This window comes from Sapajus apella, unplaced genomic scaffold (assembly GCF_009761245.1).
Source record: "Sapajus apella isolate SASKATOON/1434 unplaced genomic scaffold, GSC_monkey_1.0 scaffold3, whole genome shotgun sequence".
NCBI lineage: Eukaryota > Metazoa > Chordata > Mammalia > Primates > Cebidae > Sapajus > Sapajus apella.
Window position 1 is genome coordinate 64,231,157 of NW_022436943.1, and position 22,688 is coordinate 64,253,844.

The 22,688-nt window shown below is 51.2% G+C and overlaps 1 protein-coding gene and 1 non-coding gene across 2 annotated transcripts in view; one reads left to right on the forward strand and one right to left on the reverse strand.

The window, feature by feature from the left end:
* The window catches only part of LOC116535875 (maestro heat-like repeat family member 5), a 64,264-nt gene that overhangs the window by 4,634 nt on the left and 36,942 nt on the right, over positions 1–22,688 (reverse strand). The window contains 5 exon segments of the mRNA XM_032257320.1: positions 1,260–1,418; positions 2,190–2,304; positions 2,695–2,838; positions 9,501–9,681; positions 11,098–11,261. Coding sequence (XP_032113211.1) covers positions 1,260–1,418; positions 2,190–2,304; positions 2,695–2,838; positions 9,501–9,681; positions 11,098–11,261 — 763 coding nt within the window.
* LOC116536153 lies at positions 8,238–8,310 on the forward strand. The gene has a single exon (XR_004262500.1). It is a non-coding gene; the product is annotated as a small nucleolar RNA SNORD5 (small nucleolar RNA).

Sequence of the window (22,688 nt, forward strand, 5' to 3'; positions counted from 1 at the left end):
GATCAATGGACTGGATGAATGGGTGGGTGCATGGGTGGGTGGATGGACGGATGCATGGATGGAGAGATGAGTGGACTGGATGAATGGGTGGGTGGGTGGGTGGACGGATGCATGGATGAAGGATAGAGGGATGAACAGATTAATGAGGAGGTGCTATCTAGTCTCCTTCTTCCATTAAGCACCTACTATGCATCATGCACAATGCAACAGGCTTTGCCAGCTGTGACCCTAATGGAGGTCTCTTCTGAACCATGTGGAGAGCTGTGAGTGGAACAGAGTTAGTGTGAACTAGTCTGCTGGGCAAATGACTTTGGGATCTGTTTGGAAACTGTCCCTTCTGCTGCCTTTCTATGATCACGCTTTCTCCCACAAGCTCTGAAAATGTTTATGTTCATAACTGCCTCCTCCAACAGCAACAGAAATGGGGGCTGGGCATGTCCCTCCCCTCTGGGGTCTTAACACAGCCCCTGGGGTGGATGAGGGGAGGCTAAGCCTCCACAATTCCTGATCAGGTGAGAAAATCTCTGCCTCTAACTTGGCATTTTCATTGCGCAGTCAGCCAGGCAGGAGGGTTGCTGCTGCCACCACCGGTGCCTCTAGGGCTGACCTACCTACCATAGGAGACAGGCACTATTAGTGCTCCCATTTTACAGATGTGGTCGCTGAGGCCTGGAGAACTGACAAAGCCTGCCAGCTAGAAGGTGCTGGGGCGGGGATAGGTCCAGGGCCTGGACCCTTCACCACTGGTGCCCTGGGCCCCCACAGCAAGGGCAATGTCAGTAAGTTAGGGGCTGTAGCTGGGTAAGACCAGATCTCCCCAAGGTGGCATCACAGGCCTTCCCTCCCACAGCTGTTCCTGATGATGGTGGTGAGGTAGAACGGTTTGGAACTGGAGGCGTCAGCAGGGGGTCGGGAGGACTCATTCATAAGGTTCTCAGAGGGCGTTCTCCTCTCTGGCTGAGCCTTGGGATGCTACCTGGCCGGCTTCACAGTGGCCACCTGGAGGTCTGCGACAAGGTCCCCCTCTCTGTGGGTGTAAGGAGACAGTCCCCGGGGAATAGACACTTCACCCTTCCCACAGCCTGCCCTGTTCTACAGCTGAGGAAACAGGCCCAGAGAGGTGGAGTCAGGTGCGGCAAGCCACACCACCTGAAGTGACAGAGCTGGGATTCCAACCCGATGGCCCTTGCCTACACACGGTGCACTGGCTGTTCTGTGGGGTCAGGGGTGTGCCGGCCATGGTGCCCGACTGCCCTTACCTTATCCGGGTGGAAGAGGATGTTCCCCAGGCCCTGCAGACTCGACATGTGGACCTCGGGGCTGGGGTCCTGGAGGCCGTGTGCCAGCACGGTCAAGGCAGCCTGTTTGGGAAGCATCTCCAGCAGGGCAGGGCGAGGAACACCCCAGCTGTAGAGGAACTGGGGTGGCCCCCGGGAGGGCAGGCAGGTCACTCTTTTGTAAGGTGCCTGCATCTGTGTTGAGGGATGGGGCTCTAGGTCCAGGGTCTGGTTGGGAGTTTCAGGGAGGAAAGCTGACCAGTACCCTTTGGGTATCTCAGTTAACAAGTATTTGAAACTTACCTGGTTCAACCCCTTCACGTATAGCTGGGAAACTGAGCCCCAGAAAGGGAAAGGGCCTTGCCTGAAGTCACACAGCCAGGCGAGTCCCCACTTGTATCATGGGCCAGGCTTGTGGGGTACTTGGGGGGTGGAGCTCCCATGGAGGGTGGCCCAGGGGGCTGGTGGGAGCTGGCATGAGGCTTTCGCTTGGGTTCCCCTACTGGTGGTATTTATGGAAACGGCGCGCTCCTCGCCCCAGCCTGAGCTTGCAGCTCCAAAGCACGCCACCCCCAGTGTCGTCTGCTTCTACCCATCCATTCCCCTTTGGCTTCACTGTGAGTCGCACAGGCAGGACAGGGCTGGTTGGAGCCTGAGTCTGCACCCAGTGCCCCTTCAACTCTGCAGGGATTGTGCTGGGGAGGGCCGAGTGGGAAGACAGGTCCCCAAAGGCTGCAGCCCCCTCCAAGGGCTGAGAGTGGAAAGGCAGGGGTGCAAGGGGGTCTGTCTGGGCAGCCGCCCTGGTCAGGGTGAGCTTTGGTGTGTGTTCTGCTGGGGTGTCAAGGAGGCTGGAGGAATTAGAGTCAACTAGGCTCAGGCATCTGAGGTGCTCCCTGCCCGCATGCACCCTACCTCGGTGAGGATGAGGATGGCCACCTTCCTCTCCTGCTCCTCTGGGCTCTGCAGCCTGGGCAGCAGCTGGCGCAGCACCGCCTTGAGCTGCCTGCAGTGGTTCTGCACCATGGACCTGCCGGAGAGGGCCTGGGCTGGGGGTCACTGCCTGGAGCACACCCTCCTGCCCCGCTCCGTCTCATTGGGCCCAGCGTCTAGAAGAGTCCCGACGTGGTGGGCATGTTCCCACTCCCTTTGCATCCACTGGCTGCCCACTGCATGCCAGGCCTGGGCTGGACATGGGGGAGAAGGAGATGCAGGCACAACCCTTGTCCCCTAGACGGCCTTGGGCCAGGGTGAGGGCTGGGAGAATCAGCAGGCTCTGGGTGTGTGCCTGTGACGGGGGGCAGAGGGCTGTGTCCCATGTCCTGTGTCCCATGTCCCTTCACTGCAGTCCAGATACCCAGCCCCCTGGATGGGCGTGGCCTGAAGCAGGCTGCCTCCACCTGTTCTGGCCCCACCATACCTGGCGAGGAGGCCCACGCCCTTTGGGTAGGTGTGGATGGTGGTGTAGAGCTCCCAGTAACCCTGCAGCTCCAGGTGGGCAAAGACATGCCAGTGCCCCATGGTAGACAGTAGGCTCTTCAGTGCTTTCAGGGGTGTGCTGCAGCTGAGCAGAGGGGGTTCAGGACCTTGGCCACAAGTGGCCACCTGGGCCACCCCCTGCCCTGGGAAGGGTGCCCAGCTGACCCAGATAGAAAGCCACATTCTGGTTCCTGTGCCCGACGTCACTGAGCGCCCCAGGGCTGCCATTTCCTGCCCTGCTTTGCACAGAAATGCTGGGGCCGAGGATTGGCGGGGCTGGGACAGGCACGGGGAGGCAGCATGTGCCCACTCAGACCTGGGCCTTGCTTGAGCAGGAGACTGGGGGTGCTCTTTTAGGGAGGGGCAGGGTTCAGCTTGAGGATGGCAGCATTTAAATATAGGCGAAGAGTACGGAGGGTGGCAGCAGGTGAGGGCATGGGAGAGCTAGGAAGTGTGGCAAGGCGGAGCCCAGGGAAGTGTCCATCCTCCCCTCCCGAGACTCCGCTGCCCTCAGTGGACACGGAGAAGCAGGTGGCACGGCCCTTGCTTGTGTGTGACGGAGAAAGATGCCGTGTGCGGCTTGTGGTGTTGCCGTGTGCTTGGTGGCTGCCAGGTGCCATGGGTGGCACCTCACCTGCCCAGCCTGAGGTGGAGCTCTACTGTCTCTCTCCTTCAGCAGAGGAGGGAGCGGTCCGGAGAGGTGACACATCCTGTCACACAGCCTGGCCAGGGGCACAGAGGTGGGGTCAAGTTGGGCCCTGGCGCCAAACCTGCCAGTGATATGACTGTCACAGGATGTCACTGTCACTGAACACAGTCCCTAGGGCACAGATAGGAAGCCCTAGCATGCAGGCCCATGACACATGAGATGGCCCTGGCTTGCTGGCCTATCTGTCTGTTCCAGCCACCTCCCCAGCTCGGTCAGTGTGAGGGCATCACCCTGGATGTGTGAGCACGCCCGGGTGGACGAGGCCATCAGCTTGAACCAGGCACGTTTCTGAGCAGATTTGCAAAACCAAGTGTCAAATGATGAAATGCCATCCGTGAAAGTTCTGATGCTGCCAATCCAAATGCCAGCTGGCTTGTCCTCTTGCCCCGAGCTGTGTCATAAAAAGAGGCAGCATTTTTCAGGTCACTGGTCTCAGTCACAAAGTGACAATTGTTTTCAGAAGAAGGGGACTTGGTGGGGGGAGTGGCATTTTGTTTGCTCTGGGAGGATTCCAGAAGCTTCTGGTCCTGTGGCTTCTTGGGTACTGGATGGTTTGTTCTTCGAGATTGCCTTGTCCCTGCAGCCACAGGAGGGCTTCTGGAAAGATGGGCTGATTTCAGCACTCTTGGGAATCCATGTCCAACTCCCCTGCAGGTCCGTAAAACTGCAAACCACCTCCAGCCCAGGACCCCCGGCCATGCTCATGGACAGGTGTCTCCTGAAAGCCATGTATAGCACCAAGGCCAATGAAGGCAGAGCCCCTTGAATCTATGCCTGGCCACAGACTCAGGGAAACATCTCCGTTCCTCTGGTCCCAGTGTCGTTGCCTGCCTTCAGCTTCTTTGGACACTTGGCATCCCAGTGACGCCTGCCCCATACCTGACCAGCCCCCCTTTCCCCACTCTGCTCCCAGAGGGCAAAGGCACCTGAGAAGGAGGAGGCAAAGCCCCTCTGCTTTCCACACCCCTCCCCACCCTGGGGGTCCATGAGACCCCTTTCCCTCTCCCACTCTTTCCTCTTCTGGTTTTATTTTTAATTGTGGTAAAATACACATCTCATAAAAGTTACCATTTTAAGTGTACAGGGCAGGGCATTGAGCACATTCAAATACTGGGCAACCATCACCCCCATCCATCCCCAGAATGTTCTCATCTGCTCACACGGAAAGCTTGTCCCCATTAAACTCCCCACTCTCCCTTTGCCCAGTCCCTGGCACCCAGCATCCTACTTTCTGTCTCTATAGATTTGGCAACTCATGGACCTCCAGTAAGTGGACCCATACAGTATTTGACTGGCTTATTTCACTCAGCAGAATGTGCTCAAGGTTCATCCATGTTGTAGCGTCAGAATTTCCTGCATTTTCAAGGCTGAACAGTATTCCATTGACTGGGTGGACCACCCTGCTTATCTGTTCACCCACTGATGAACACTTGCGCTGCTTCTATCTTTGGGCTACTGTGAATAGCACTGCTGTGAACAGGCTGTGCAAATATCTGCCCCAGGTGCCTGCTTTCCTTTCTTTTGGAAAGTGTAAACTCATTAGTGGAATTCCTGGGCCATATGGTAATTCCACATGTAAGTTTTTAAGGAACTTCCATACTGTGTTCCAAAGGAGCTGCACTGTTTTACATTCCCACCAGCAGTGCACAAGGCTTCCAATGCCTCCACCTCCTCGCCAACATTCATTTTCTGATTTTTTTTTTTTTTTGGACGGTAGTCAGCCTGATGAGTGTGAAGTTCCTCTTCTTTTGATCACAAGGTTTTGCCCCCAAATCCCCGGCGAACAGATGGAAAGATGAAGATGAGATGAGGGTGAGGATGATGAATGTCTTCCAAAGAGAAACGATGTAGCCCATTAGAATTAACTAGCGTTGGCTCACATAGATGGCATGTGAGAGCAATGAGAATTCCTTTGTGGGGCAGGGTGGATACTGGCTGGAGGTGGACACAGCTGAGAACTGACCGACTTAGGAAACGTCTCTAAGGAAAAGGCTTTGTGAGTGGAGGAGCAGGGGAGAGGAAGGCCCCTCCGGCCAGCTTGGCAGCCCCTGTTGAAGCCCTGCCCGGGGAAGGGTGACCTGCCCGACCCGACTTGCCGCTCGCTGGTCCTAGAGGCCCGTCCATCTCAGCAGGACATGGGACCTTCAGAGGCCCGGGACTAGCCCCACCAGGCCTCAGGACTGTGTCCTGTGCTGGGCACGCAGACAGTGGCTACTCAGCACTGCACATCCAGACGCCCTTCTGGGCCCCTGTCCCCACCTTGGCAGTGCCACAGCAGCGTGGCAGGGGCCTCAGACCCCTGGCCACCGGGATACCCCAGGGTGATCCCGTGCTCTCAGGCCTCCCACTCTCCATGGTGGCGAGGAAGCTGCTTGGGCAACCGGAGCCTGCGCCCCTGCGTGGGCTGCGGCTCTCCAAGCAGGTTCCGCTCCTCGGGCCAGTCAGAGGCCGTGGGAGCCGGGCCTGGCCAATCAGAGCCGCACAGGCCCTTGTGGCCAGAGTGATTGGTTCAGGGGTGGGCGTGTGGCCCAAGCTAGGCCAATCAGAGCCAAGGACTGTGCCGTGGTGAGAGTTTCTCCTCTTAGGGCTGCGGGGGCCACCGCCAGGGTTCCGGGAGAGCCTGCCCGGAGAGCGGCCAGCCGGTAGGGCGGAGCAGCCTGAGCAGAAACCACCGTGGGTCCGCGTGAGGCACATATCCCTGCTGTATGGGGAGCCTCCAGTGAGACAGACAGACAGATATCCCTGCTGTATGCCTCAGCCAGTGAGTTGGACAGACGTCCAGCTGTGTGGGGGGGCCCCCAGTGAGACAGACAGACATCCCTGCTGTATGCCTCAGCCAGTGAGTCGGACAGACGTCCAGCTGTGTGGGGGAGCCCCCAGTGAGACAGACAGACATCCCTGCTGTATGCCTCAGCCAGTCGGACAGACGTCCAGCTGTGTGGGGGAGCCCCCAGTGAGACAGACAGACATCCCTGCTGTATGCCTTAGCCAGTGAGTCGGACAGACGTCAAGCTGTGTGTGTGTGGGGGGCCCAGTGACACAGACAGACAGACAGACAGACATCCCTGCTCTATACCTCGGCCAGTGAGTTGGACAGATGTCCAGCTGTGTGTGTGTGGGGCCCAGTGAGACGGACAGACAGACAGACATCCCTGCTCTATGCCTCGGCCAGTGAGTCGGACAGACATCCAGCTGTGTGTGGGGGGCCCCAGTGAGACAAACAGACATCCCTGCTCTATGCCTCAGCCAGTGAGTCGGGCAGACATCCAGCTGTGTGTGGGGGGGCCCCAGTGAGACAGACAGACATCCCTGCTCTATGCCTCAGCCAGTGAGTCGGACAGACATCCAGCTGTGTGTGGGGGGCCCCAGTGAGACAGACAGACAGACAGACACACAGACAGACAGACAGACAGACAGACATTGCTGCTGTATGCCTCAGCCAGTGAGTCAGACAGACGTCAGCTGTGTGGGGGGGCCCCAGTGAGACGTCCAGCTGTGTTTGGGGGGTCCCAGTGAGACACACATCCAGCAGTGTGAGGGGGACCCCAGTGAGACAGACAGACATCCCTGCTGTGTGGGGGAACCTGTGAAAGACAGATGTCCCTGGCTCTTCAGGATCTTCCAGTCTATGGGTGTGGGCAGTAAAGCAGGTAAAAGGCGCACGCAGGTAACAGGCGCAGAGCACAGATGGTAGCTGATGGCGGGGCTGCGGGGAGAAGAAAGCAGCAGGGGGTGGGAGGCGCCACGGGGCTGCTATTTTAGAGGGTGGTGGAGGAGGCCTCAGCGGGGTGTGGGTGAGCAGAGCCTGCAGAGGCAGGGTGGCTGGGGGAAGAACGTTCCAGCAAGGGGAGGAGCAGACAGGTGAGGCTTTCTCCCAACCCCGCCACGTTCCGGGAGGAGAACATTTTATTAGCTTATTAGGGGAGATTCATGCATTTTGCATGGTTGAACTGAATAAAAAGGAACTTCACGCACATTCAAAATCAGAGGCAAGATGAGAAGAAGTGGCATTTTTAAAATGACTTGCCTTTGGGAGAGCCGTTAAAACGGACAAACTGCGTGACACACATCATAATACAAACAAATGAAAAGAGTCGGCCCCAGCGGTTTTTAAAGACTTGCTCATTGGAGTTTTGGAAATACGACCTGGGGCAGAGTGAGGATGAAGGCAGCCAGCCCTACTGAGCCCAGAATGGGGCGGAGGGGTGGGGGGGTGGGTGACGGGAGAGGGTGAAGGCCAGTGAGATGCCTAAGAGGGCCTGGCGAGGCATTGCCCCCATGCGTGAGCCCAGGTCCCCTCTGCATTGACATGCTGTGTGGCTCAAGGGAAGCCTCTGACCCTCTCTGAGCCTCAGTCGCCTCATCTGTAAAGCAGGGAAGATGACATTCATCTCGAGCCCTTGCAGGAAGCCCACTGGGGTAAGATGTGGCTCACTGCATGGGTGCTCTTGGTAATGCTGTCCCCGTGGAGTCCTGTATGGCAGTGACACTGAGTGTCTCTACTGCCAGGCACCCTCAGGTGATGGGTAAGCAGGACCCACACCTGCCTGTGGGTGCTGTCCACAGCCCCTGTGGTCCCAGCTGTGGATGGCGCTTGGGCTCATGACTGTTGTGGGTTGAATTATGTCCCCCCAAAAAAGAGATATGAAGTCAACCATCGGTACCTGTGAATGCGACCTTATTTGGAAATAGGTATTTGCAGCTATCATTAAGTTGAGGTCGCTAGGGTGGGGCCCTAACCCAATGACTGGCATCCTTCTAAGAAGGGGAAATTTATTCAGATGCTGAACTTAACTGTTCAACTGCTGAACTACTCAACAGACATGAACTAAAACTTACTTGACAGCTGGAAAAAAAAATAAGGGGAAATTTAGACCCTGGCACAGAAAGGAAGACGTCAGGTGACCACAGGGGAAGAGATGAGTGTGGTGCAGCCTCAGGCCCGGGAGCACCCCGTGTGGCCACGAGACACTGGGGACCAGATGCAGTGAGGAAGGACCTGCGGGTTTCAGGGGCGCACACCCTGGCGACACCTTGGGTTTAGACTTCTGGCCTCCAGCACTGGGAGATGAACCATTCCTGTTGCTTTGAGCCCCTGGGGCACGCATGCTGGTTACTGTGCCACAGGAGGCTGACACTGTCTGTGTCCTGGATGCCTGCAGAACCCTGCGTGCTGAGAACAGCTCGGCCACAGAGACCGCCCCCCCCCCAGTCGGCGCTGAAGGCATGGAGAAGCAGACACCCAGGCAGAGCAGCAAAGTGGGACTACCCGGGGCCAGCAGCCTTCCGAGCCGAGAGCCTCAGGGGCTGACAGCATTCCCAGCTGAGGGCCTTGCGCAGACGCTGACCCAGGCATTTATTCTCTCTGAACAGGTGATAATTATTAACAAACAGGTGTTCTGTGTGTTCTCACAGAACCAAGATAAACTAGGGAGGCAGCCGGTGCCTGCTTACCACTGATCACAGACAAACCAGGAAGCATTCTCCACGAGGGAGCCCCGGGGGCAGGCCACATATCCCCGCTGAAAGAATTGTTTTCACTGTGTGCGGCAGTCATGGACTGTTTTGCTGCCTTAGAATGCCCCAAGCAGTTTTCCACTTGTGGCGGTGGTGATGGCAATGGCAGTGGCCAGAGGGGCTGGGGGGTGGGGGAGTGGGTGGCTAGATTTTCCTTGCCACTGTTCTTCTTAGGAAACAATATACAGCTAGTGCTCGACTTACGACCACGATTGGGACCGGCAGACCGGTGGTAACACGATTTGGTCGTAAGTTGAGTAGGCTATATGTACAGTTGAAATGGTGCACTCAGAGATGGTATTGCTGCCGGAAGCTGGTCTGCACTGTCGTACGCCCAGCTGGGCAACGTTTGCGCTGCCAGACGCGGAGCAGTTGTGGCTAGCGATTGTGGTCGTAAAGTGGAATGGTCGTAAGTTGCATAGGTCGTAAGTCGATCAATACCTGGTAATTCTATCATACACTCAGCATTTCTCAGCACCTGTATGTGGCCAGGCCAGGAGGCCTGGGAGGCTTAGTCTTACCTTTGGGGGCTGGGCACATCCGCCTCTTGGGCCTGCTGTGTGGGCTGAGGCTTCCCGGGCAGGTTCAGCTCCCAGACGTAGTGCGTCTGGGTGAGGAGGGCCAGGAGGCTCTCGGGGTAGGCCTCCTGCACGGCCTGCTTGAACTCCCGGGCGGGTTGCAGCTCATGCAGCGTGTTCATGCCTGTCAGGGGCAGGCGTGGAGTGAGACTCCCAGGCCCTGGATCTCGGGACCAGGGGTTTTGACCCACAAAAGCCACATCTGAGCATGCTCATCCCTCCCTGCTCCAAGCGCTTTGGGACCAAGTCCAAGTGTCCAGATGCTGTCCCTCCCTGTGGGGCCTGACCCTGTGCCTCTGCAGCCTCAGCCCGGCCCTCTCCTGCACCCTCTGCAGCCACTGCTCAGGTCTCACTGCTGCTGGATGGCCTGGTAGTCCCCAGCTGTCTGCCTGGATGCTGTCCACCCCGCACCCCTGCAGACCTCCACCTTGACACAGGGGCTTCCCGACTGCACACTGGATGCCGCCATCGGCCCTCTGCATTTTGCTCCTGTGTGAGGGTGACCTGCTGGAATCTGGACCCTCCGCTCTGTTGCCTTGAAGGCAAGGTCCTATGCTGTGTGGTCCCACAGTACCCTCAGCTCTGCGTCTGGCACACAGCAGGGCTTGATGCCTGGGAGTTGGGGAACCCATGGTCCTGGCAGGCAGAGTTAGCTGGCAGCAGCCTTAGCTCCCAGCCCCCAAGGCCTACTGTGCCTTCAGGGCACTCAGTCCAGAACGTTCTCAGGGTGGGGGCCAGCACTGAGCAGTAATGACCGGGGGAGGGCAGGAATTGGCGGCACGGTGGGGTGCAGGGAAGGGTGCGCACTACATCTGGGTGGGTCTCTGGCAGGGGCAGTATCAGGGCTGGGGAGTGTTGGGGATGGCCAGCTGACAGAGCCTGGGACCCAGGGGGTGCTCTCCCATCAGCCACCACTGTGAAACCACAGTCCTGCTGCAGGCAGCAGCTTGTCTGCGGGGCTCCGGGTGGCAGGGGGCTGCTGTGAGCTCCGGGCCACTGCTAGGGGGCACTTGAGGCAGGGACACAGCATGGAGAGGTCTCACAGGAACAGCTGTGGCCTCATCAGGCTCCAGGCAAGGTGCACAGGTGTGGCCATGCCCAGAGGGGAGCTCCTGGCTCCTGGGAGTGTGAGGCAGTGCTGGACTTAGGAGGAAAGCTGGGACTTCCTACGGAGGGGGGCAGATGATGGCAGCTGCAGAAGGCAGCCTCTAAGATTCTTCCAAAATCTATGACTCCCCAGAACCCAAGCATGGGGAGGGCCATCAGTTCTCTCCACACCCTCCCCCTCTGCCTGAAGCCCCTCTCCAAGGCTCCCCTTGACAGCCCGGGGCACTGACGCGACTGTCCTGATTCACAGACAGGAGCCCACAGCCCTTGGCCAGGAGGTGGGAGCTGGGCTTGTGCGGTCAGCCCTGGGCGGCTTTCCTCCAGACTGGGGCTGGAATGGGTGCAGCAGCCTGGATGTGGGGTGCCCCCCACAGCCTGGCACACAGCTAGTGCCCGAGGTGTGGCCAGCATCTGACAGGGCGGTGGCAGAGACTCACGGCCAGCGAACTCAGGGAGGTTCTCTCCTTGGGGTGGGGGCTGCTGTTGCTGGCACCAGTGGGCAGGGGTCGCTCCTGCAGCCAGCCCAGCAGTGTGGCCAGCACCAGGTGGCTCATGGGCAGCTTGGCTCCCAGGGCCCTCCATAGCAGGAAGTTGTGGCTGTGGGCAGAGAGGGCACATGAGGGCAGTGCTGCCACCCGGGCCTGGCCGGGCTCAGTCACACCAGCAGGCCACCGTTGCCAGGGCCTGCATGCCTGGAACAGCAAACCTAGGCTGGGTCCTGAGCTGGACCCTAGTGGGGTGGGCCCAGTGCAGATAAGAGCATTGCAGGTCATCGAGGGAGGGGCCCGAGGCGGGGGCGGGACACGCGTCCCTGGTCCTTGCTTGTGGTCTCATATCGACACCGGTCTCTTCCTGGGTCTCCCCACTTTCAGCGTCTCCCCGCCAGCTCCTCATCCATGCTGGAGGTTTCCTAATGTATCCCCATCTCCCAACTGCTTGTCACCTTCCTTGGCTCCCAGGTCCTGCAGACCAGAGCCCCAGCCAGCACTCAAAGCCATGGCCTCCAAGCCCTCTGGTCTCTGACCTCCAGCCCCTGCCTGCCCTTCCCTTTCTCTCCTTTCTGTCCTCTGGGGCTCCCACCTGTTCAGTCCTGGTGTTTAGAGCACTCCTCATCTCAGGCTAACTCCCCTCAGCCCTTAGGGCTCACCACAAAGTCACTTCCCTCTGGAAGCCTTCCGTGACTATGCCCTCCTAGTTCTGGGTTTGCGGGGTCCCAGCTCCTCAGGCCCAACCTGCTTCAGGTTACAGGTCGTCATGAGCACAGTGCTTCACAGTTTGTACAGTGCCCGTTCTGCAGACTGGAGAGAGGAGGCCTGCCCTGACACGGCCCTGCCTCGTCGCTGGGAAGCCAGGCCTGTCCAGCTGGTGGCCCTTCCATGAATCCATGGGGCATGGCCTGGTGAGGCCTGGAGGGAAGGAAGGGACAGCTGGGTTGCCCCGAGAGGCTGGTGACCTCGATGACCCTGTTTACTGCCCTAAATGATCTTTGGGTCTGAGTGTTGAGTGGAAGGGGTTTGAAGGGGAGGGGAGCCCCTGGCATGAGGAGCTGGGGCTGGGAGGACCACAGGAGGGTGGCCCTGGGTGCCCCACCCCTGCTTTAAGACACTCAAGGGCAGCTGCCCTTGAAACCTGAGGAAGCCACTCCAGGCCCATCTGGCCCTTGGCTGGGTGGGCACAGCAGCTCGGAGGACTCCAGGAGTTCCTACCCAGCTGGAAAGAGCCAGGCCTTTGGAGCCAGAAGGGTCTAGGCTCAGACCCCCACTCTGCCCATGCTGGCTGTGTGACCCTGGGGGAGTCACTTAGCCCTTCTGAGCCTTGGATTCCTTACTGCAGAGTAGTGGGCAGTGCCAGCCTTACGAGGCTTAAACAGGAGGATTCTCCCCTGAGTCAGCGTGTGTGCCCAGAGGGCAGCTGTTTCTATTCTCTCCCTGCAGGCCTGTCCCCCAGTCAGCAGGTGTGAGCCCAGTGCCATCACGTGCAGACAGTGTCCCAGGCGACCAAGCAGTGGTGGAATCGGCAGGAATCTCAACCTCCTGTGCGTGACAGCCTTGTGGGGACACAGCAGGAATCGTGGAGTGCCGGATGCTCAGTGCTGCTCCAGAGAAGAAAGCAGCATGGGGCAGGGGGCGAGTCTGGGTGCCTTCAGTTTCAGACAGGGCAATCAGGGACATATCCCCTGAGAAGGGGACTCAAGCAAAGCTCTGAGGATACTGGGAGGGAGTCAGGCAGCAATGTGGTGGGAGGGGACAGAAGCTTCCAGACAGACAGCCAGGGGACAGAAAGAAAGGCCAATGTTGCTGGGGTGGAGTGGGAAGGGGAGGGGAGAGGAGAGGAAGGCAGTGAGGTCATCGGGGCCACAGCACGAACTTGATGGCTGCTGTGGAGGCTTTGCCATTGGTTTGAGTGAGATGGGACCACTGGAGGATTTTACAGAGATGTGGCATGACCTGCAGGTGTTCTTCGAGGATGGGGGGATAACTGGAAGTGGGCAGGCCACTGGAGGTGAGAGCCGGTGGTGTCCTGGACCAGGGTGATGGCAGCGGGGCAGGACACAGGCAGAGGTGGAGCTGGCAGGGTTTCCTAGGGGGCGGGACGTGGGTGTAGAGAAGAGTCCGGACAGCACCAGGAATTCCAGCCTAAGCCACTGGGAGAATGGAGTCACCAGTTGGGACTTGGGGAAGCCTACAGGAGGGGCGGGTTAGGGGAGGCCAGGGGTGGGGCCTGGCTGGGTCAGTGGGAGACACCTGTGTGACACCCAAGCACTGCTGTCAGGGGGTCGGGGAGGGGCCTGGGCAAGAGGGGTCAGTGTTTAGGGGATATGTGAAGCCATGGGATGGATGTGGCTGCCGTGGAGGTGAGTATAGCTAAGAAGGAGGATCAAGGGTCAGCCCTGTGGCCAGGGCTATGAAATCAGGGAGATGAGCCGGTAGAGGAGGCTGAGTGGGAGTGGCCGGGGAGGGAGGAGAAGAGCTGGGGAGGGCATTGTTCCCAGGAGGAGAGAGTCACTGGCTGAGTCAAATTCTGCTGATGGGCCACATAAGGTAGGGACAGAGAATGGACCACTGGACTTAGTGACGTGAGGTTACTGCTGACCTTGACGACAACAGTTCTATTGGAGCAGCAGTGGACAAAGTCTGGTTCATGTGGATTTAAGACGGAATGGGAGCTACAACTCACAGCCCAGAGACAACCTGATTCAAAAGCGGAGAAGGGGCTTGAATAGACACTTCTCCAAAAACGATATGCAGATGGCCAATAAGCACATGAAGATGCTCCATGTCATTCATCCTAAAACCACAATATGTCACTTCACACCTGCCAGGGTGGCTACAGCCCCAAGATGAAAAACACCAAGTGTTGGCGACTACGTGGAGACACAGAAACCCTGGAACCTTGCTGGTGAAAGCAGAAAGTGGTGTCGTTGCTATGGAAAACGGTATGGCCATTGCTCAAAAAGCTAAACTGCCACGTGGCCCGGAAACTTCACTGCTAGGGGCACACCCAAAGGAACTGAGAGAAGGGACTCGAACATGCTTGTATGCCAGTGTTGACAGTGCCATTATTCATGGCGGCCCAAAGGCGGAGGAAACCCAAGTGTCCATGTCGTCTCCCCGTGCAGTGGATTACTAGTCAGCAATGAAAAGGAATGAAGTGCCAACACATGCCACATACAGCATGGACAGACCTTGAAAACATTAGGCAGAGGGAAACAGTCTAGACCTGAAAGGACAAATACACCATTCCACTTACATGAAATGTCTAGAATAGCCACACATAAGGCAGAAAATAGATTAGAGGTTACCAGGGGCTTTGGGGAGGGGGAGATGGGGAATTATTATTTAATAGTTACAGAGTTTATTTTTGGAGTGATAAAATTGTTTTAGAAATAGACAGTGATAAGAAGCAAAGAAGGATATTACATAATGATAAAAGGATCAATGCAACAAGAAGAGCTAAAGATCCTAAACATACACGCACCCAATACAGGAATACCCAGATATATAAGACTTATAAAGAGACTTAGACTCCCACACAATAATAGTGGGAGACTTCAACATTAGCATTAGGCAGATCAATGAGACAGAAAATTAACAACGATATCCAGGATTTGAACTCTGATCCGGAACAAGTAAACTTAATTAACATTTATAGAACTCTCCACTTTAAATACACAAAATACACACTCTTATCAGTACCACATCACACCTGCTTATAGGTTTAAATGAAATATTGGTTGGCTGCTTGTCTGTTATTTTCTTTCCTCATTTTTTTTTATATCTCTATTATTAAGCACAATTATAGGCATAGCCATTTTTAGACTGCATTCTAGCCCGGGCAGTAAAGCAACACCCCTGTTCTCTCTCCCTCTTGCTCTTCCTCTTCCTTTTTCTTCCTCTCCTTCATTTTTTTTCCTATTCTTTTTTTTCTTTCTTTCTTTTTTTTTTTTTTTTTAAAAAAAAAGTAACTAATGGCCAGGCATGGCCCAGCACTCTGGAATGCCAAGGTGGGTGGATTGCTAGAGTTCGGGAGTTAGAGACCAGCCTGGGCAACAGGGTGAAGCCCCATCTCTACAAAAAATACAAAAATTAGTTGGGCATGGTGGCGTGTGCCTGTAGTCCCGGCTACTGGGGAGGCTGAGGTGGAAGGATCACCTGAGCCCTGGGAGGTCAAGGCTGCAGTGAGCCGAGATCACGTTCCTGCACTCCAGCACAGGCAACAGAGTGAGAAAAAAAAAAACAGAATTAGACAGTGGTGATAGCTGTGCAACAATAGTAAATACAATTAATGCCTGAATCATACACTTAAAAGTGAATAAAATGGCATAGTTTATATAATACATATTTAATACAATTAAAAAATGACATGCCAAACCCATTGAATCGTACACTTTAAATGGCCAAATTGTATAGTATGTGAGTTATATCTCAATAGATCTGTTTTTTAAAAAAACGAATGAGAAGACTTCCTCTTCCAGCAGTGGGGCACTGAGTTACTTGAATCAACTCCATTGAAAACAACTCCAAAGGATGGAGAAAAATATAAATAATTAGTCAGGGTGTGGTGGGCTAACACCTGTAATCCCAGCACTTTGGAAGGATGAGGTGGGCAGATCACTTGAGGTCAGGAGTTTAAGACCAGCCTGGCCAATGTGGTGAAACCCCATGTCTACCAAAAATACAAAAATCAGGTGTGTGGCATATGCCTATAAATCCAGCTACTTGGGAAGCTGAGGCATGAGAATTGCTTCAATCTGGGAGGCAGAGGTTGCAGTGAGTCAAGATTGTGCCACAGCACTCTAGCCTGGGTGATGAAGTGAGACCCTGCCTAAAAAAAAAAAAAAAAAAAAAAAAAAAAGAAAAAAAAAAAAAACAAGGGTCCTGGGAGTATTAAAGAGATGACAAGACTGTAGTCAACATGTGGGGAATATGATGACCCTCAGGGGTTGGGAGCAGGGAAGCTGATGCTTTGGGGGCATCTGACAATTCTAGACAATTAGATCCTTAGTTTTGACAGCTTTCTAAAAGGACAGAGACCGAAGCTGAGAGACGGCACAACGTGGTTAATCTCATAGGAGACTCTCCGCCACTTCCAGGCTGCTACTTAAGTGGGTGTGAAAAAACCCAAGCAAATTTCAGCCAGGTTTGAATTGTGTGGGGGGCATCCAGGGAATCTCAAGCACTGGATTTGTCTTAAGGTAATCATGGGCTGCAGTATCCTTAGGTGATTGGCAGAGACAAAGACAAATTGTCTTAGTTGGAAGAAAATATCTTAATTGTGGGCCTCAAATTATTCCTACATTTTTTCTTTCAAAAACAACTTTTAGTATGTAGTCAAAGATAATCCAACACATGAGGAAGACAGACTCCATGGGTGACATACAGCAAGAATAACAAAGTAGACCTGAAAACTTAGAATTATCAGGCATGAACTATCAAACAAGTATTATGAATAAAGAAATAAAAGACAAACTTAAAAATGTCTCCAGGAACTAGGAACCTATAAGTGATAGAGCTGGTGAGACAAAGAACCAAAATGACTTTTTAGAAATTAAAAAAAACAAACCTGAAATTAAAAAAAATGCAGTGGAAAACTTTAACATCAGAATGACATGGTTAAAGGAGAATTAGTGAACTAGAAGATAACTCAAAATAAATTATACAGAATTCAGCAAGGAGGGACACAAATATGGGGAAGCAGAAGGGAAGTAAGAAATTGTGCTGCATATCTTCTGCTTGCCCCTGCAGATCTAATCTCTGTTGTTCCCCATCCTGCCTCATGGCCCAGGAAGCTGACGTGTATAGACTGCATCAAGAGACTCTCTTGATCTTTGGCTTCCAGTTGACTTGGCTAATGGTAAGCACTAGCGGGAAGTCAGAATGTGGGAGTAGAGGAAGTGAGGGCATTTATACTCCAGTCTCTCCCTGTGAGTGGCCCCAGGATTGCTGTGTCCATCTGTCCTGTGGCCTAGCCATACAGACATCCTTGATTCTGAGAGCACACCCATTCCCTGTCCCTTTAGGTCTAGAAGGTGGCAATGACTCAGCATTGTTGCTATTGCCGGGGCACTGTCCCTTCCCCTGTCAGTCACATTAAACTCTACCCTTGTGCAATAGTTCTTTTGTTACATTTTCCACCTTGGCCAATTTGAGTGTGTTATCTGTTCCTGACAGCACTCTGAGTGATCTAGTGAAATAGAGGATATGGCAGGATATTGACATGTGCCTAATCAGTGCCCTAGAAAGAAAGTGAGAGAGGATGCAGGAGAAGCACTATGTGGAGCGATAATGGCTGGGATTCTTTCAGAACCAGAATATTCTGGAACAGGAATTCAAGACAGGATTAAAAAAAAAAAATCCACTCCTAGACACACTGTGGTGACTTGTCAGACAAATAAAAACAAACAAAACAACAAACTCTCCAAACCAGAAAAAAACTGAGTACTGTAAAACCAGTCACAGGATTAAAAAAAGCAGCAGTCCCACTCACAGCTGACTTCTCAACAGCAGCAATAGAAGCCAGTTGACAATGGAATGTTAGCTTGGTGTGCAGAAAGAAACTAACTGCCAACATAGAATTCTATACCCAGTGAAGTGTCAATCAAGACTGAAGAGGAAATACATTTTCACATAAAAACTGAAAGCATTTGCTAACAGCAGACCCAAACTAAAAGAGGTTCTAAAGGATTTGCTTTAGGTTGGAGGCAAATGGCCTCAAGTAAGGGGTGTGAGGCTTAAAAAGAAATGAGGAACAAGGAAAAAAGTGAAAATATGGGGAACTCTAGATAAATATTGACTTGTAAGATTTAAAAATAAACAGAATTAAACAAGGAGGGTATTAAAATTGGGGGTGTATTAAGTCAGTTGAAGATTTTGAAGATTCTTTTTTTTTGGTCTGGAAAGAAAGTAAAGATGGTAAATTCAATCTCAAATATATAAACAGTTATAGTAAATGTAAACTGAGTAAGTGGTTCAGTTAAAGACAAAGATCATCAGGCTATAAAACCCAACTAAATGCTGTTTACAAAAGACACGTCTAAAACAAAAGAATGTAGAAATATCAAAAGTAAAAGTCTGGAAAGAGGCATACTATGCAATATCCATAAAAGAAAACTAGTATTGTTATATTACTAGAGACTTAATATTAGACAATATAAACTCTAAAAAACTATAGTAATATTAGGCAAATGGAAATCTCCAACAAGTATATGCAACATAATGCCCTTCATATGAGTGTAAAAATTATAACCTACATGAAATTATAATTTATATGAAATTTAAAAAAATAAAATACTTTTAGGAATATGTTTAGGTGCAATAAAACTAAATAAAAAGAAAGCAACAGAATGATGAACCTTAGATAGGGTGCGCCAGGGGAATGGAAATCAGCAATGGCGGACAACACAACAGAGACACATGCAGCATATTTGAATAAGCATATCACCAAAGAGGCCAAAAAGAGATGAAAAGATGTCCAGCTTCTTTATTTAAACATGAAAGTGAAAGTCAAGACCACAACACTGATTAATAGCACCACCAGATTGGCTAAAACTTTGATTACTAGCTAAAAAGTAAATGCTAAGTGTAGTAAACTGCAGAGCAACAGGGACTCTTAAAAAAATACTGCTGAGAGTGTGAATCAGTACAAGCTCTTTGGAAACATTTTGCATTATGTATTAGAGTTGGATATATGTGTAGCTTTATGATACAGGCATTTCCATCCTAGATGCTTACACGTTGGAAACGTGTATGTATGAGCTTATGTACGTGTATGAGCGCTTATGTACATCCAGGCACACGTATAAGCAAGTTCACCATAGCACTGCTAACCATAGTACCAAATAGGAAATGACCCAAATGTCCACCTATAGTAAAAAGAATAACCGGCATTCATAAAATGGAACATGATATAGCAACAAAAATGAATGAACTACAACATGTTAAAATGAATCTTAGACACATAATATTGGAGGGGGAAAAAAAAAAGGCCAGACAGGCTGGGCATGGTGGCTCATGCCTATAATCTCGGCGCTTTGGGAGGCCAAGTTAAAAGGATTGTTTGAGGCCAGGAGTTTCAGATCAGTCTGTACAACATAATGAGACCCCATCTCTACAAAAAAGTAAATAAATTAGCCAGCTGTGGCAGTGCATACCTGTAGTCCTAGCCAGTCAGAGGCTAAGGTGGGAGGATCACTTGAGACCAGGAGTTTAAGGTTACAGTGAGCTACGATTACACCACTACACTCCAGCCTGGGCAACTAGGCAAGACCTTGTCTTAACAAACCAACAAATGAACAAACAAGCAAAACCCAAAAACCCAAGCCAGACAACAGAAGAATACTGGAAGAGTACCTATTGTATAATTCTGTTTATACTTTTAGGACACACCTCATCCTTATTTCATGTTCCTCTAAGAAAGAAAAATTGGCCAAGATGGGAGTCTTATAGGAGACCCCAACATAGAGCTGGGACCCAAAGGTCTGCATGTGCAGTTTAAGTGTGATCCAAACAAACAGTACTCTGTCTGGCAGAAGAAAAATTGAGCAAACCTTCATGCTTCAATCAGCACAGCGGGTAAAAGTGGGAAGGGGTACAGATATCCTGAGAATTTGAACCCAAACCTGTTTGGATGTCTGAATTCACACCACCAATGTGGCCCAATAAAATCTCAAGCAGAGACTTTTAAATTTAAAGTGTTCTCAAACTAACAGTGTCCCCAGGTGACTGGCAGAAAACTACATAAATCCATGTGTAAGGGACCATCAATGTAACATGCACTCTGATTTCATAAATGTTAAAGTGTAAACAAAATGCTTCTTAGAATTGAAGAAATAAGATAAAAATTCCAATATGATAAAATAGAACTGTACACTTCTAAGTAGCTGAAGACGATGCCCATTGCCTAGGTCTCCGCCTCCCAAAATTTATTTGACATATGACAAAAAATAAGAAGGGAAATAAAACTGCACAAAAACTATGACTCCAGCACAATCCCAGAGAATTCCCAAACTTCAAAATTACTCTAAGCAGAAACAGAAGAATGTCAACCTTAGCACGAAGTCTCTCCCACTCCCACCCCATCTCATTCTCCCATAAGGCTTTGATAAAGGCAGGCTGAGAGAACCTGTGGGGGAGGAGAGAAGGGAGGAGCTAGCAACAGGGCTTAAGATTGATCTAAAGCATCTTCTGGAAGACTACGTCCACCCTAAGTCTTAAAAAAGAAAAAAAGTTCAAGTAGGTCAGAGCCCCAACCACAGAGAAGTGACTTAGAAGTATGCCTGATTTGAAGGTCAGTCTTCAAAATGCACAGACTTTGGGAGAGAAAAGATCAAAAAAGAAAGGAAAGTATCCTTCAGAGATTAGGTAGTGATAGGGAAAGAGGTAAAAGGGAAGAATGCAATAGAAATGGAACAAAAGAAATTGGAGGATCCATAATCCTTTTGCTTATCACTCGTCTATTAAATTATCTGGACTTTTCTGTATTGACAGAAGAGGGTGCCATTGAACTTAAAATCCTATAAAACACTCAAAGAACACAAACACAAACAGAAACAAAATGAGCAGATCCATAGAGTTATTGTAAAAAAAGAGAAAACAAAAATCAGCACGCACAAAATAAGAAACTCTCCCTGGAAAAAATCATGATGCTGGAGAAAACCCTAAGATAACATTAATTTTGCATGTCATTAAATATGCTCAAATAAGCATTTAAAGATATGAAAACTACCTTGAATTATGAATTCAAAAAAGGACAAAAAATATCCAATAAGAGCTGAAAAGAGAGTTGACTTCAGGAAAGAAATGGATAAGATGAAAAAATTATCTCAGAAATGAAGAAAAATTACAAGGTATCCAAGAAAAAAGACTCAAATGATAATTTAATAAGAGGCATTTAGGAAAACAAGACAGCAACCAAGAGAATGAAAGGGAATTTAATAAAGAGTAAAAGGGGTCAGAGAGAAAGCAGTGGAAATGGAAGACGGGAGGAATAGCAATTGTATTATTGGAGTCCCTGAGGAAGAAAAACAGCAAGGGAACATGACTAATATTTAACACGGTAACCAAGAAAACTTTCTGGAAACAACATCAAAAAGATCTCAATCTACATAATCAAGGGATGTACCAGGTACCTGGGAACATTAATCCAGAATGATCAACTCTGAGACGTTTCCTAAGTAAATGATTAGATTTCAAAGATTAAAAAAAATCTTAAAGTCTCTGAGCAATAAGATCAAATAATGTACAAATGTCAATAAAACAAAAAACAAAAAAAACAAACCCTATTGTAATTCACTTTTAGAAAACAATGCAACAATGCAAGGCAACAGTGAAACAGCATTTTAAAGACTTAGAAAATGTCAACAAAGAATTTTATATCCAGCCAAGCCATTCTTCAGATAAACAACTTTCAACATAAAAGAACTCAAAGAATTCCGAATCTTTTGGAGGATGAGCTTCTTCAGACTAAGGGCTGACTAAGGAACTGACGGTGTGTGTGTGCAAACGCACAGTATGGAGATGAGGGTGGAGCACCAGAGTGTGAATTTAAACATTTTGACAAAGTACAAATATGTAACTGAACAATGGGAAAAGAAAGGAGACAGAAAGAGGCAAAGAGAACAATCTCACTGATTGTTGTGCAGAAAACAGGTGGGGATTAGAGTATTGGGTAGGAGCGGGGGCATGGACACAGGAACAAATTGAGGACTAGCTCTCCTAGGGACAAGGCAGAGCACCTTTCCATGAGGCACACCCACTGGCGTCCCAGGCCAGTTTACCATTGTCATGGCAACACCGCACCGTTACCACTGCTTTCCATAGCAATGACCTGATGACCCAGAAGTTATCACCCTTTTTCTAAAAGTTTCTGCATCACCTGCCCCGTAATTTGCACATAACTGCAGAAGTGCCTCTGAGCTGCTCCTCTGGATTGACTGCCTCTGGGTGTCCCTGTTCTACAAGGAATAGCCCCTCTGCTGCTGCTGTGCATGGCCGCTTTGATCCAAGTTGCTGTCTAACACCATTGGCTTGCTCTTGAGTGTTTTCCTGGGCGAAACTAAGAACCTTCCTGGGGTAAGCCCCACTTTTGGGGTTTACCTGCCCTGGATCAGTATCAAGTAAAAAGGACAAAGCTTACCGGGTGCAGTGGCTCACATCTGTAATCCCAGCACTTTGGGAAGCTGAGGTGGGCGGATCTCACCTGAGATCAGGAGTTCAAGACCAGCCTGGCCAACATGGCAAAACCCTGTTTCTACTAAAAACACAAAATTTAGCTGGTTGTGGTGGTGCATGCCTGTAGTCCCAGCTACTTGGGAGGCTGAGGCAGGAGAATTGCTTCAACCCAGGAGGCAGAGTTACAGTTAGCTGAGATTGCACCACTGCACTCCAGCCTGGGTGGGTGACAGAGTGAGACTCCATCTCAAAAAAAAAAAAAAAAGATAAACCCGATATTAAAGGGCTGAATAATAAAAATGGGGATTAAGGGCATTAAAATAGGTTAGGAGCACAAAGATAAAAACTAGGACAA